This window comes from Scatophagus argus, chromosome 2 (assembly GCF_020382885.2).
Source record: "Scatophagus argus isolate fScaArg1 chromosome 2, fScaArg1.pri, whole genome shotgun sequence".
Taxonomy (NCBI): Eukaryota; Metazoa; Chordata; class Actinopteri; family Scatophagidae; genus Scatophagus; species Scatophagus argus.
The window spans coordinates 2,158,497-2,173,963 of record NC_058494.1 but is presented as its reverse complement, the minus strand read 5'-3'; the positions used below and the strand labels follow the sequence as shown (position 1 = coordinate 2,173,963).

Here is a 15,467-nt window from a genome sequence, read left to right as displayed (position 1 = left end):
AAAACCCCAAAACACGTTCATACAGATTCATACAGAAAACTATAATTGATAGTTATCAAAACTGGGCTATGTGTTCTCATATAACAGTTTGCTTAAAGGTATGCTGTGTTATATAAACTGCTATGAAGAAAGAAGACGAAGAAGAAGAAGGAAGAGGAGGAGGAGTGTCACACAGCGGTGAGGTATTGTCTCGTTTTGGTTTTTCAACAGTATTTGGTGGATTGGGAGTCGCCACATTGTGGACAAGACTCTCATCACGGACTTTCACCGAGACCATCCTGGTCAGCCTGGGCCGTCAGGAGTCGGCCCTAGCGGGGGGGGGGGGGGGGTACTGTCACACAGCGGTGAGGTATTGTCTCGTTTTGTGTCTCGTCATTTCCTGTTTTATTTTGAAAAGTAACTCTCCTCTCGTTTCAGGTCACTTGCCCTTCCTCTCGTGTCTCCGGTCTGATTGTCTTCCCGATTACCCGATTGTGTCCATCTGTTCCCCATTAGTGTTATCGTCCAGTCACAGCCACGAAAGAATTCTTTGATCGTATTTCTGTTTTTCGTTGTAATTTTCATAGCTTAGATCTTTTTCTTTCGTTATCCTCCAGAAGAGTGATTTTTAGTTCGCTAGTAGTTTTCCTTTTTGATAGTAGTTTTGTCCTCCGCTTTGCGAGTGATTTTTTGTTCTCTAGTTATTCTTTCCTCCTATGGGAGCGCTTTCATTTGTAGATAGATCAGATATTCTCCTTGGTAATTTTGATAGCTCTTTTGTTTTTCCCCCTAGTAAGTTTCATAGTCGCGCTTCATCTCAGGACGACCCTCAGGTAATTTGTTAGCCTTTTGTTTTATCACTCTGTGTGTAAATCTCAAGACTGAAGTTTCGAAGAAAGACAAGCAAAAAAGCAAGCAAAAAAAAGCCTAATTTTTCCAGTGACACCGTACCATCTCTGGTTAGCTTACAGTAATGCCCGTACTGATAATACCCAGCACACACACACACACACACACACACACACTAACATGGACTCTTTCGTTCAGCTTGTAATAATAATAGACCTTCATAATTTAAGCATAAGACATTTACTAAAGTTTAGTGTACTCTGCATATGCAGTCATCAAAGCCATTCCAAAAGAGTGATCTTACTGTAGTTATCTGGATTGTGTAGTTCCATCAACAGAAGTAATCATGGGATCTACTCAACTAAGAAACCGCAAAGAAATCTGTTTTTCATTTATTTCAAGTATTTGACTTTAAATGTGCAGATGGATTTTTGGAAGATACTATCACTCATGGCCTCATACTGTATGGCTACCTGCTGCCTTCAGGTGGTTGCCACGAGAGTGCTGTTGCTAAGTGATGAGGTGTGTCTGGTCCACATGTTCGAACCAGATCAAGCCTGTCTCTTCAAGTCAGTTGAGCCCTCCAGCCGAGCCCCTGCCACCCCCCCGGTTTGTCAATACACATGCAGCAAGAGCCATTTAAGAACATAGTTCTGTGGTATTTGCTGCTGTAAGGAATGAGGAATTATCAATAAACCCTGCACAATATGCGTGACGTTTAGTTTTAACACAATAAAAAGAAATCTGAATGGATCATGAAAGTGTTAAATTGTGTGCTCTCAAAGTGCACACTGTATCACACTGTTTCCCCTGACATTTACCTTATCTTAGTGATATTTCTGACAGCATCCTGAAGGCAACACTACTTGGCTGCTGCTCCACCCATTTCCATTCCAGACTGGTTTGGCTGGCTGCGGTAGTATGTGTTTCTGACATTCTAACCTAGAACAGTGTTATAAGCTCTGAAAAGACCTCTTATCTACACCTGAAGGTAAGTGAGACTACAGTCAGATTTTACACGGGAAGGAGGATGCGGTTTAGGAACCCGCTGAATTCGACACATTTTGTTCCCAAACGTCCACCATCGTAAACTGGTTGGACACTAATTACAGTTGACTGGAATGCCTCTGACCAACGTGAAAGAGGGAAAGCGAATTACGCCAGCAGCATCAGATACACCACATGGCTCAAAGCGGTCGTTAAACAAGTGATGGTACGATGATGTTTGTGTCTAATATACACACCGAGCGCAGACGCCTTTCTGTCTGTATGCTGCCGCTGTCTGTCCTCGGGGACAGATTTTTATTTTCTACACTCAACATGAGCACATAACAAGCTGTGAACTTTCAGTGGTGTTTGGTCAATACGATTTCAGCACATTTTAAAGGTACATTCAGTCTTTTCTCCCTCCGGTGTCGTACGTGCTTACTGAGGGGATGTGGTGGAGGGGGAGCGGGGGTCCTACATAATGAGTACTTCATACAAATTTTAACGGCTTTGTGTCTTGAATCTCTGTTGTTCGCCACAATATGCACAACAGTGTAATGCGTTTGATATTGCAAATGCAACTTAAACAAAGGTGGTGAAAACAAAGCAGTCGAATGTTTCCCTCCTTTGTCTTTGGATTTGTTCATGTTTATGTGACAGTTTTCTCATAGAAGAGGACATGATACGCCCTCCGTCCAGGGCCGGAGAATGTGAGGCTTTCACTTACGGTCGGAAATATCACTAGTAAGGGGGAACCTCCTGCAGGGACCTAAGAAAGACAGAACTCGCCAGACTCGCGCCCGCGGGGAGAGGGTGGGTGGGTAGATGTTGTACTGTGTATCATTACATGTCTTTTAATCTCTCTGTAGTTTATATCCTTGCATATTGTTTTCTGTTCTTAATAGTGTCATTTCTTCATCACTTCATCTAGAACAGTAAGTCCCAACTCAGATTACTTGTACTTCTACAGGTATCCAACATTAAGTAATGGATAAATGGTTGAAATAGACCACTCACAGTAGCGGATAAATGGCTGATAACTGGTTGTATGGTAAAGGCTGGAACATTCGGGTTTTACATGTGGTTGTAGTAGCTGATAAAAATGAACTAAGCACTGGCCGTCCAGTTGAATGAAAATACTGTAATACCTGGTATTATTATCCACTTTTCTATGGTTAATAGTTCAATTATTCCCAGTTTGAACATAAATGCTAGTGTTGATGAAGCAGCACTTGAGTTCATCAGAACAGGCAAGTAGAGAATAACAATAATAATAATAATAATGATACTGACTGATGTGTATGGTATTGAATATGCAATTGGTGTTGTCATGGATAGTCTTTATAATGTTTCATGTGTCAGTTTATTGAGTGACCAAACATCTACTGAAATAAAAACAGTAAAGCTGAACATTGAATTTATTGAGACTTTTAACAGCATTATATTTAGAGACACAAACTGAATGGCGACTTCATCAAATCACAGCTAAAGATGTAACTTAATAGGTGCAGTGATCTTCTCAATATATCATTAGTTTACACCTTATACAATTGTTATCGCTATTTTTTTCTTTTCACCTATCACCTTCTTTTATATTTCATTTTATTTTATGCTAAAAAATGTTTTTACTTTGAGATGAAACTGTTCTATACAGAGCAGCATAGTTTAAGGAATATTATTGGTGCTGTGCTGCTAATTTAAGCACAGAATGCCCTCAGAATAGAAAGGCGGCAGGCGAAGCAGTTGAAATTCAGACAGGTGCAGACTGAGAGCACATGGCCTGACTGGACTGATGGAAAAGACGGCTCCTCTTTCTGATGAAAGGCAGCTCTTTATTTAAAGAACTGTATTGTTCCAGTAAGAGTAATTTGAAAAACTAAAGTTGGGGTTTTAATTCACAATGCGAGATCTGTGTTTGTAAAGCTGAACACATTTCAGGAATTTGTTTTTGGCTCTGAAGTCAGTCTGCCACAACATATTCTGAGGGGAAAAATGTTCCTCATGTCTTGCTGATTGAATTTAAGCCCATTTTTGGTGTCAAAATGTGCCCATAATGTAACGCAGTTTTTGTTTACTTGTTTTTTTCTGAAATTAACTTCTGAATTTTGGCAACTTAATTTCCCTGCAATGTATTTTATTTAAGTAAAGCTCTTTTTTAAATTTTGAAGAACATCTCAGGGTACCTGCTGATACCAAGTACTTAGCCGATACCAGTTCTTTCTTTTTCCACATTTAGAATCTGTATGGTCACTCATGGCATGGGGCCAACTGGAATAATTTAATGTCAGGTATTAATGTGACAGGTAACTGTGATCTTGTAATGAATAAAGAAGGGCCAGGGCTGAATTAATGGAGAGATGATGAGTTGATTGAAGGCATATGTTTGATAAACAATGAGCAACACAGTTCAGCATTGTTTGGACTTGATGTTAACACACTGGAATTCTACACCTGTGCCATCCAAAGCCAGATCACGTGGCTGACTTTGTACTGATGTGTGAACATAGATGAGTACTCCATCACTACATCTTTTTGATTTAGATCCCATGCCATGAAATGTTCTGTATCTGATACATGTGAATAATCAAGTGTTTCCACAGTAGCAGTAAGTTTCTATCAGCTTGTCCAATGCAACTTCAGGGGAACAGCCAGATGTGTTGGTAATACCCTTTAACTACCCTACTAGTGTGTCATCACTTTACAACAACACAAATGCTGGTACTCAGTGTGTAGATAACATGTTTATCATCCAGTGTGTTTTATTTTTTATGCAAAGAAAATCAATGGAAAACTAAATCTTAAAATGTTCATTGCACCCACACCTACCGACCTGTCGCTTTGACCCTGGTTATCATGAAGTGCTTCGAGAGGACCCTCCTGAGATACATCAAGGACCCCATCCCCGTTGGCCTGGACAGCCTGCAGTTTGCCTACAGGGAGAACCGTTCTATGGAGGATGCCGTCTTAACATGGCCCTGACTCACCTGCAGCATCCTAACACCTATGTTAGGAGACAATTCGTGGACTTCAGCTCAGCCTTCAACACTGTTCCCCCGGATATGCTAGCCCTGAAGCTCCACAACCTGGGTTTGTTAACTTCGCTGTGCTCCTGGATCAGGGATTTCCTCACCAACAGGCCCCAGGTGGTGAGGATAGGAGAGTCTACATCTGCCCCACTGATCCTCAACACTGGCATGCCACGCCACAAAGTTGTGTGCTCCGCCCTGCCCTATTCACCCTCTTCACCCTCTTCACACACGACTGCTCTGCCATCCACCCCACAAACATGGTTGTAAAGTTTGTGGACAACACCACCGTGCTGGGTCTCATATCTAACAATGATGAGACCCACTACAGAGACGAGGTCCAGAATCTGACACAGTGGTGTTCCAGGAACAACCTCATCCTGAACATCACCAAAACCAAGGAGGTCATAGTGGACTACAGGAGGTCCAGGAAGACTGAACGTCTGTATACTTGAGGAGGCGGTGGAGCGGGTGGACAGCATTAAGTTCCTTAATGCTAATTAAGTTCCACATTTCCTCTGACCTCTCCTGGTCAGTGAACACTTCACACCTGGTAAAAAAGGCCCAACAATGGCTTTTCTTTCTCAGAAAGTTGAAGCGGACTGGACTTTCTTCTCAGCTTCTCGCAAACTTTTACAGGGCCACAACTGAAAGCATCCTGTGTCTCAGTGTGACTGTTTGGTATGGCAGTTGCGCAGCACTGGACAGGAAGGACTTAGCCCGGGTGATGAGGACAGCACAGAGGATTGTGGGCTCAGAATCTGGACTCTGACGCTGCCCGAGTCCAGAAGAAGACCAGACGCATTGCTACAGATCCCACCCACCCGGGCAACGAACTGTTTTTACCACTTCCATCAGGAAAGCGGTACAGGAGCATTAAAACAAGCACAAAGAGACTCAGGATACAGGATACACACACCCTCCCCCCTCTAGCCACATACACACTTCTCACACACACACACAATCAAACACTCACAGCATACCATGGACTGGCACTAAGTGCACTTTATTTACTTTATTTTGTGTTTTGTATTTTTTATATTTTTTTTATATTTATAAGTGTTCATTTTAAATTTTGTGTGCCTTTAAACCGAGAATCTTTACAAAATTTCGTTATGCTCGCATAATGACAATAAAGACTCTTGAATCTTGAATCTTGAATTCAAAATGATGACTGATGGAGTGTCACAAATGGGAGGGGCTCATTCAATTTTAAGTGGCTGGTAGTCGTTGAAGCAAACGGGCTGATCATGCCTTACAATCTTGAGTGGTTGTTATTCTGAAGAAGAAGATCTGATTGTTTAGTTATGGACAGACTGTAACATAAACTGAACATAAAATAATGATTCTCTGTCCGGTGATAGCATTGTGGATTTAGTCTACTGTGTTGAATGAAATGTCCTCTGTGTCATGTGTGCAGATGATATGGTGTGTTGTCATCCTGTTGGCCGGTGCCCTCACTGTGGGTGAGTATCATCTCATTTCTCCAACACTTTTTCCTGCCTCCACTTGTTGCGATTTCAGTGAGGCTTTCCTGTTCAGATGCTAGTAAGAAAAGAGCAAACTGGTACTAGTATTCTTGATGGTTGGCCTATTGAGGATACTGCTGACTTCTGTTGGTGGGAATAGTTGATTTCTCTGTGGACAACAGATTAACTCATTTTATGACAAATTTAACAAATGAGTTTACCTTGTTATATTGTATAGTACACCTATGTTATATTTTGGCTTGACTAACCTATGACACCTCTTTATTACTGAATTCATGTGTTGGATGGGGCTGTTTTCAGGGGTTGGGTTAAGCCCTTTACTTCCAGAGAAGTAAAGCAGTCGTGGATCAGCGGTTAGGGTGTTGAACCCGTAACCGGTGGATCGCTGGTTCGATTCCCCGTACCGGTGTCCATGGCTGAGGTACCCTTGAGCAAGTTACCTAACCCCCACTGCTCCCCGGGCGCTGCACGCGGTCGCCCACTGCCCCGGGTTTGCTGTGTGTGTGTGTGTGCACGTCGCTTGGGTGGGTTAAATGCAGAGCACAAATTTCGTTGGAGTGAGTTCCCTCCAATGACAAAATATGTCTCTTTCATCTTCATCATCTTTTTAGAAGGGAAACCTTACCAAGATATTTTGGACAATGTTATGTGGGAGGGAAGGCCCTTTTCTATTCCAGCATGACTGGACCCCAGTTCACAAAGCAAGGTTGGATGAGTTTGGTGTGGAAGAGCTTGACTGGCCCGCACAGAGCCCTGACCTCAACCCATTAAACACCTTTGGGATGAACTGGAACACAGATTGCGATCTAGGCCTTTTTGTCTATCCATCACTTCCTGATGTCACAAATGCTCTGCTGCATGGACAAAAATTCCCAAATTCCAACTCCATATTAATGTCTATGTATCAAGAATGTGATGTGATGCCATTAAAGTCCCTGTTGATCTAATTGACAGGTGTCCCGATATTAATGGCACCTAATGTGCTCTTTCTCTGTGTCTCTACAAGGCTTCTCCTTGATCTACTGTGGTTTGGGTTGTATCTTAATTTTACATTGCTCTGCCAACAAAACTGTGTATGTTATAAAGAATCTCAGGTGGTGATGAGACAGGAAGTGGGCGGTGGTGCTCACATGGGCAGGAGAGGAGACCAGGAAGTATTCAAGAGGCTGTGTGCTCTCCACAGACTCCCTTTGTTCGCTGCCATGCTGCCACACCATAGATGGGGTGATATAGAGCAGCGCTCCCCTCATCCTCTGATGGATGCATAATTACATAAGAAAATTGTTTTCCTTTGTTTATCTAAGATGATGTGGCATGCACGTGTGGCAGAGTTCAGGAGGGAAGTAAAAGATAAATAACAGTTGCTGACAACGCCACCTGGAGGAGAGGTGCCTCAACCCCAGGAAATGCACACAGGTCCAGGTCACGCACAGGGCAAGGGACGGGTAGAAGAAACAATTTTTATTAAATCACAAAAAGAGAAAAAAACAAGCACACAATAAAATTTGATCAAAAATACTAACATTTGTTGCCTATCACAAACAAGGTACGTTGGGGCCCTGCAAAGTCAAAACCAAGAGCCAACAGGGCTGTGGTGTACTGAGATTGGGAAGGAAAAAAGAAAAGGGAGCAACCTACACACCGTGACACTGCAATCTAATAAAATAAGGATGTGAAGACAAAACCCAGCACCAGGAAATGGGGACCACCGCCACCACCAGAACCCCACAACCAGGTACCACTTTACCACACAAGGTGACTTCCAGCTCCAGATACCCTATATATGGGATAGAGAGGCCATTTGCTGCTCGAAGCTGTAGCCAGTGGCAAGACCGAAGGCGATCCTGGCCCCAAGGCGCGAAATGCTCTAAAAAGAAGCTCTCCGTGACGGTAGACACCATGGACCCAGTGTCCACCAAACATGGTACAATAATGCCACCAATCAATACATTAATGTTTGGACAAGATGACATTAAACTAGCAATCACACCATCTTGTGAGCCAAAAGACTCCCCACCTGAGCTGTGGCTCGGCAGTTCAGTGGGCTTCAGTTTTCCGACTGGTGAGAAAAATGAACGGATCTAGCAGCGTGGGAGGTTGCGTCACCAACAGAATTCGCCTGGGCCCGAGAAGGGACCCGCTCGCCATTGCACTCACGAGCAAAATGACCTGGCTGGTGGCACCTTCGACAAATCAAAGGGCCACTACTAGGGGGCCGGACATTAGATTGTGATCGGGCAGCCTGAAATGAGACAACAGTCTGGGTGAGCTTCCTGTTCCTGCTGACGCTTCAGAAGATCCCTCAACTCACCTAACTCTGGCTGCTGAGGGGTAACACGAAGAGCTGGGTAAGAACTACCTTGGACACCACACTGAAGACCATAAGCAGATGGAAGTGAATAACTGCGTCCTCTAGCACCCCCAGGGAGACCCTCTCTTTCCCACCTAATAGCCTCACTACGTACCTCCAGCAGGGTAGCCGTGGGCTGGCGGCGGATCACCTGCTTAAATTCCCGGCGAAGAGCCCCATCAAGAACATGCTCGGTAAACTGGTAACGAAGGAGAACTTCTGCATTAGGCACGCCATCAGGTGCACACTGCTTAACCTGCTCCATCAAGGCTAGGAGAGCAAGGGAAAACTCATGCAATGTCTCCCCCTCCTGCTGCTTCCTAGAAAAAAAAGGCTTGCTGTAGGGTAACATAAGGCTGAACACAACCATAAAGTTCCCTTAAGATGGCAAAAACCCGATCTGGGTCCCCTCGCTCGACACTAGATCGAAACTTAATCTCTTCCTTAGCCTCACCTTCGAAGTGATCAAAAATGAACAAAGCCCGATCAGTAGCAGATAGATGTCGAGCACGCATGCATGTCTGTACCTCCTCCATCCATTCATCGACACCCATGCCCGTCCTACCATTAAACATGGGACACCTGCGATCTCTAGGTATCAAAATCAACCGCTCAGTGACTGCCGGCCGTGCCGCCTGGCCAGCTGAAGCAGAGGAAGCTGCACTCACCTCTCCTGGACCCGCCTGGGAGGCACCCCGTTCACGGAGCAACCGCTCATTATCCGCCTTCAGCTGCATCACTAGCTCTCTGAGCTGCTGCACTTCCTCCTCCATGACAGCCACAGGCTGGCGACCAACGTGTAGCTGTGGCAAACAGGTAATACAACCTGAGGAGTAGATGCTGCTGTTCTGGTTCTGTTAAGCAAAATTATACAAAAATTTATAAACCACCAATAACACACACACAAAAAAGAGACAGAAAACAGACAACACAAACAAACAATGAGAAAACAAACCGCCCTTGCCCTTTTGAATGCGTGGATCCTGCCAACAACGCCAGAATGTGGCAGAGTTCAGGAGGGAATTAACGGGCAAGGGACGGGTAGAAGAAACAATTTTTGTTAAATCACAAAAAGAGAAAAAAACAAGCACACAATAAAATTTGATCAAAAATACTAACATTTGTTGCCTATCACGAACAAGGTATGTTGGGGCCCTGCAAAGTCAAAACCAAGAGCCAACAGGGCTGTGGTGTACTGAGGGTGGGAAGGAAAAAAGAAAAGGGAGCAACCTACACACCGTGACACTGCAATCTAGTAAAATAAGGATGTGAAGACAAAACCCAGCACCAGGAAATGGGGACCACCGCCACCACCAGGCCATAGCTCCTGTACAGCAAAAACAAAAAAAGAAATTAATCACAGGGACCCAAAAACATGGCAACCTAAAATACACAGACACTCACACACTCCAATAAACAAAACAAGGAAGAAAATAAAAAGGAAAGGAAAAAACTCAGTAACCATACCTACTTAACTAAATTTAACCCAGAAACAATACAAAGAAATAGAGAAATAGATACACACATACAAAAGTTGAACCTAAATTTACACAATAAATCAAAATAATAATCCAGAAGAACAAAACCAAGAATAAAGCACAAACCACCACCAACGCATTCTGACCAAACATGGCCGCTGCTACGTTCAATTCAGTCTTTTAACAGTCTCTCGGACGAACACGCTCTGCGTCCGGAACGACCTCGCGTCCCGAGCGACTTCGTGTCCAGAACAGCAGCGCAACCGGAACGGCAGCGCAACCAGAACAGCAGCGCAACCAGAACAACATACCGATGCAGCGATAAGAAGGGGAGGGAAGGGAGGCCACGCTAACGTTGGGTGAGCCACTCTCGTCACAACCACCGCTGCAGATCAAAAAGAGAACAGCGTCAGCACAGGGACATCCAGCTAGCACAATATTGCAACAACCTACTGTGCCAACACCGTAGGCGGACCCAGGCAAGAGGACACGACAGCCCCACCGCATACACGCCGCCACAACGCACGCTGCAAAACAAATCACAGCCGCTGTGACTGCAACGTACCTTGGCGCACAGACAGAACGGACAAAACACATACCTGGATACCAGAGCACCACGGCACCCACGTCCACCACAGCTACTGCTGCAGGCTACCGCCGCACAAGGAGGAAGAAGAGAGAGAGAGCGCAGCCACTTGCCGGCTTAAATAGCTGCGGCGCCGCCCCACAATCAGCACACTGGAACCGTGAAACAGTGCCATATAGCAGCGGGGAGGAAATAACTCACCTGGCCACACATGGCAGTATGTGTTTATATATTTTTTCCTTTGTTTAGAAAATCATCCAATCATCCAATCATCCAAACCTTTGTCCACCCGTCCTAATAAACATTTGAAATGGCTCTTGGATCCAGTGTTTGAATGTGCACACCAGACAGGGGTTCAAAACCCAAAGACAGTCTTTTTCATGGTCCTTCGAGCCGGAGCGAACCTCTAGTCTGGATATGGATCCAAGAGCCAACACAGATGAGGAAGCACATGGAAGGCTGCAGCGAGAGAGGAGGCCACCTGGTTATCTCCGGTACTACCAAACCCAACTTCACAACCAAGCACTTGCACAGGATGGAGCAGCCTGTCCGTCACCTCCAGAAAACGTCCTCTTAAGGCAAGAACTAGCCCAGCTAAAAGGTATTGTAGATGAACTCAAGCACAGACTCGATCACTATGAACAGAGTGTTTCAGGAGGAGATGAATGTGAAGAATAAAGTTATGAGGGATCCCTTGAAGGAGAATGTGTTCAACAGGACAATGCCCTTCTTCCAGAAACACACAATCCATGTGCATATAAGTCAAAATCAGAGCCTGCTTTATCAGAGTCTGTACAAATAACCAAACATTTCAAGAGAATTTCTCAGTCTGTCCAAACACTTCCATGTCAGGGGTGCCATGAGAGACCACTGCAGCCTGTCACCACCCAATTTCCTACTGCCACAGGTGGCAATGTAACCCAGCCTGCATCTAGAGGGACTGCTGGCCCATACTACACATCTGCCATGCAAGAAGCTCCAGTCACATTATCTGAATTTCATTTAGCTGCCAGTGTGATGCCCTCAGCCAACACAAATACCAGTCAATGGACCTCTGGCAGTAAATACTCCACTCAAGCACCCCAGACCTATGCTCCCCCAAGTCGCCCGGTCTCATCTCATGTGTCATACAGGCAGTCATATTCTACCCAGGTGTCTGTGGCTCAACAGCAGCAAATGCAAGTGCCACAATCCCATGTGTACCCAAGCACACTGCCTCCAAACTGTGCACCCCAAAGCCAAGCAGCCTTACCCTTTGTACATTATACTCAAACCCCAACAATTCCTGTACAACAAATGTCAATCCCATTAGTGCTGCAAGGCTCTCTACAGGCAGATTATGGGCATGTCGCTCATACTGCCCAAACGCAACCACATGTTCATCGATCCCAGTCCGCAGATCCTCGTCAATCGCAATTATATCAGCCTGCTCCAGCTCCTCCTTCCCAACCTGGTCCCTCACCTCAGTCCCAGTTTGTTCAGACGTTGCAACTTCCACCAGCACCAGTGTTGTTTCATGATCGACCCAGATATTCTTCACGCATTGAGGCACCCTCTTTCCCCAACTTCATGCATGAAGACCCCCATGAATTTGCAATGTTGAAGATGGCATTGAACAACCTTTTACCTCCAGATGAACCTGAACTATGCAAGTATCATATTCTATTAGACCATCTGCACCTGAGTTCAGCCCGCCATATAGCCTTCTCCTATGCTCACGACCCCCGACCCTATACCAGGGCTTTGGAAGCTTTAGAGCAGCAGTATGGTCAGCCACACCATCTTGCTCTTAAAGGAATACAGTCCATCCTGAACCTACCCAAAGTTCCTGCTGGCAATGCAGAGAGTTTTCAGAGGTTTGCAGTAAGAGTGAGATCTATGGTTGGCATGTTACAGTCTCTTGGCCCAGAGGAGGGAGCAGAGCTTGCTTGTGCATCACATGTTCAGTGGTTGCTAAGCAAGCTACCAAGTGAGTTTGTGGCTAACTACGCAAGATATGCTCGCACAGCTCACCCTAATGAACACTATAACCTGGTAGATTTCTCCTTATGGCTCCAGGAGGAATCAGAATGCCAAGCAGTGGCAAGCAGTCCAGGTTTCCACCCTTCAAATGAGTTCTTCTCAAGCCCCCCGTAGGGAGTATAGTCAGAAGTTTTCCCCTTTGTCAGCTACTGTACTCCATGGTGCCAATTCTAAAGCTGTTTGTGGCACAACAACTTCAGGTAGAGCAACACCTAAGTTCAAATGTTCCTACTGTCAGTCCCCAGATCATTCCATGACATATTGTAAAGAACTAAAGGAACTAAGTACAGAAAGAGTGACTAAATGGATTAAAGAACAAGGAAGATGTTGGAGATGTGGACAATTTCACATGGCAGCACACTGCAACCTTAAAAAGCCCTGCCCTAAATGCAATGGAAGGCATTTGGGAGTCCTCCATGATGTAAATAAACAAGCCACTGTCTCCAAAGTGCTGTACATGAATCCTCGAAATGCATCTCCTAAAGTCTTACTTAAGGTAGTGAAAGTAAGGTTGAGTAATAAGAATAGAATCCTCGACACATATGCAATCCTTGATGATGGCTCAGAACGCACTATTGTACTGCCTTCAGCAACTGAGTACCTTGGTCTTGACGGGTCAGCTGAGAAACTAGACCTGCGGACAGTAAGACAACAGACAGACACAATGTATGGCAGGTCAGTCAGCTTAAACATAGCAGCAGCATCCAGTCCTAACAAAACATATAAAATTGAAGGAGCATTTACATCCAATAGACTATCATTAGTGGAACAGACTTATCCTGTTAAGAAACTTAAGCAACGTTATAGTCACCTCCATGATGTACCCTTGGAGACCTTTTCCAACGTGCAGCCCCAGATCCTCATTGGAACCGATAACCCTCACCTTATAACCCCTGTTGAACCCGCCTCCCAGTTGGCTTGAAAAAAGCCCCTGTTGCAGTAAACACTAGTCTTGGCTGTGCTCTCCAGGGACCTACAACTTTACCTGGACTGCAAGACTCACCCCAGTGTTTATTTACCTCAGTAACTAGTTCTTATGCAGAGCTGAAACAGGATGTGGAGAAACTGTGGCAGGCTGACATCCTCCCCTACAGAAATGAGAAATTGATTACTAGATCAAAACAGGATAGAGAGACTATGGAACTGCTGAAAACAAAGACCATGAGGATCAATGTGGATGGAACTGAACGTTATGCAACCCCCTTGCTACGAGCCAAAAATGCTCCAAAGCTCCAGGCTCCTAAGGAGTCTGTAATGCCCCTCCTCCGCAGTGCAGAACGGCAGCTACAGAAGAAGCCAGAGCTGGTCAAAATCTACAATAAAGAAGTAGATAAGCTGGTTCAAACAGGGTACATCACCAAACTCAGCACCGAGAAAGTTTCTCAATCTTCTGAATCGTGGTATATACCTCATCACCTTGTAGAACATAATAGTAAACATTGGATTGTCTTTAACTGTTCTTTCTCCTACCAAGGGCAAGTACTGAACAACCAGCTTCTCCCAGGTCCTACTCTAGGCCCCTCCCTTATTGGTGTGCTCCTGAGATTTCGCCAGCATAGAGTGGCTATTAGTGGTGACATCAAATCTATGTTCCACCAAGTGAGATTATTACCCAAGGATAGACCTCTCCTCAGGTTCTTGTGGTGCCACATGGAACGGAAAACCCCACCAGATGTGTATGAATGGCAAGTCCTTCCGTTTGGAACCACCAGCAGCCCGTGCTGTGCCACATATGCAGTGCAGAGGCATGTCCAGGATCACAAGGAACAGAATGAAGATGTTGTGGAGACAGTAACCCAGTCATTTTATGTTGATAACTGCCTCCGATCATTCCCACATCCAGATGAAGCTAAACACCTCCTTTTGAAGCTGCGATCCTTATTAATGTTAGGGGGATTTGAGATCAGACAATGGGCAAGTAATTTTCAATCTGTAGCTGAGGACTTGCCTTCTGAAGCATGGTCAGATAGCACTGAGCTGTGGCTAAATAAAGACCAGTCAGATCCAAGAGAGGGTGCTTTAGGGCTAATTTGGCGCTGTTCTTCGGATTCCTTAGGCTTCAAACATAGATCTGTCCAATATTCCAACCTCACCCTGAGGAACATATACAAAATCCTCTTCTCACAATATGATCCACTGGGATACATTGTACCCTTCACTACAAGAGCGAAGGTCTTACTTCAACAGTTTTGGATAAACTGTAAAGAATGGGATACACCTATAATGGACAGTGAACTGAGTCAAGCTTGGAAAAGGTGGGAGAATGAACTTCCAGATTTGATGCATATCACCTTCCCAGATGGTATGAAAAGGGCAGCAGGTTCAGCTCCTCAGAAGTGAAAAACAGAGAATTGCATGTGTTTCGTGATGCTTCAGAAAGGGCCTATGGTTCAGTGGTTTACCTGAGAATGGAGGATAAAGATGGGCAGATGCATGTTTCCTTTGTTATGGCCCGATCACGAGTAGCCCCCTTAAAATCCCTTTCTATCCCTCGCCTGGAACTCTCTGCAGCTCTTACAGGATGTCAGTTGCCCCAGCTAATTCAAACAGAGGTAACTCTCCCTCTTCATCAAACAATCCTGTGGACAGACTCTACAGTAGTCTTGAATTGGCTTCAGTCGGAATCATGTCGCTATAAAACCTTTGTGGCCAATAGGATTGCAGAGATTCTAGAACACACCTCTGCTAGCCAGTGGAGGT

General features: G+C 44.9%; 1 protein-coding gene across 1 annotated transcript in view; it reads left to right on the top strand.

Annotated features, from left to right (window-relative positions):
- Window positions 1-1,701: 1,701 nt before the first annotated feature.
- wu:fc21g02 (wiskott-Aldrich syndrome protein family member 1) overlaps window positions 1,702-15,467 on the top strand; it is a 34,924-nt gene continuing 21,158 nt past the window's right edge. Inside the window, exons 1-2 of the mRNA XM_046400399.1 lie at window positions 1,702-1,819; window positions 6,262-6,307. Coding sequence (XP_046256355.1) covers window positions 6,262-6,307 — 46 coding nt within the window. The 5' untranslated portion in view covers window positions 1,702-1,819. The remainder of the gene's footprint in view (window positions 1,820-6,261; window positions 6,308-15,467) is intronic.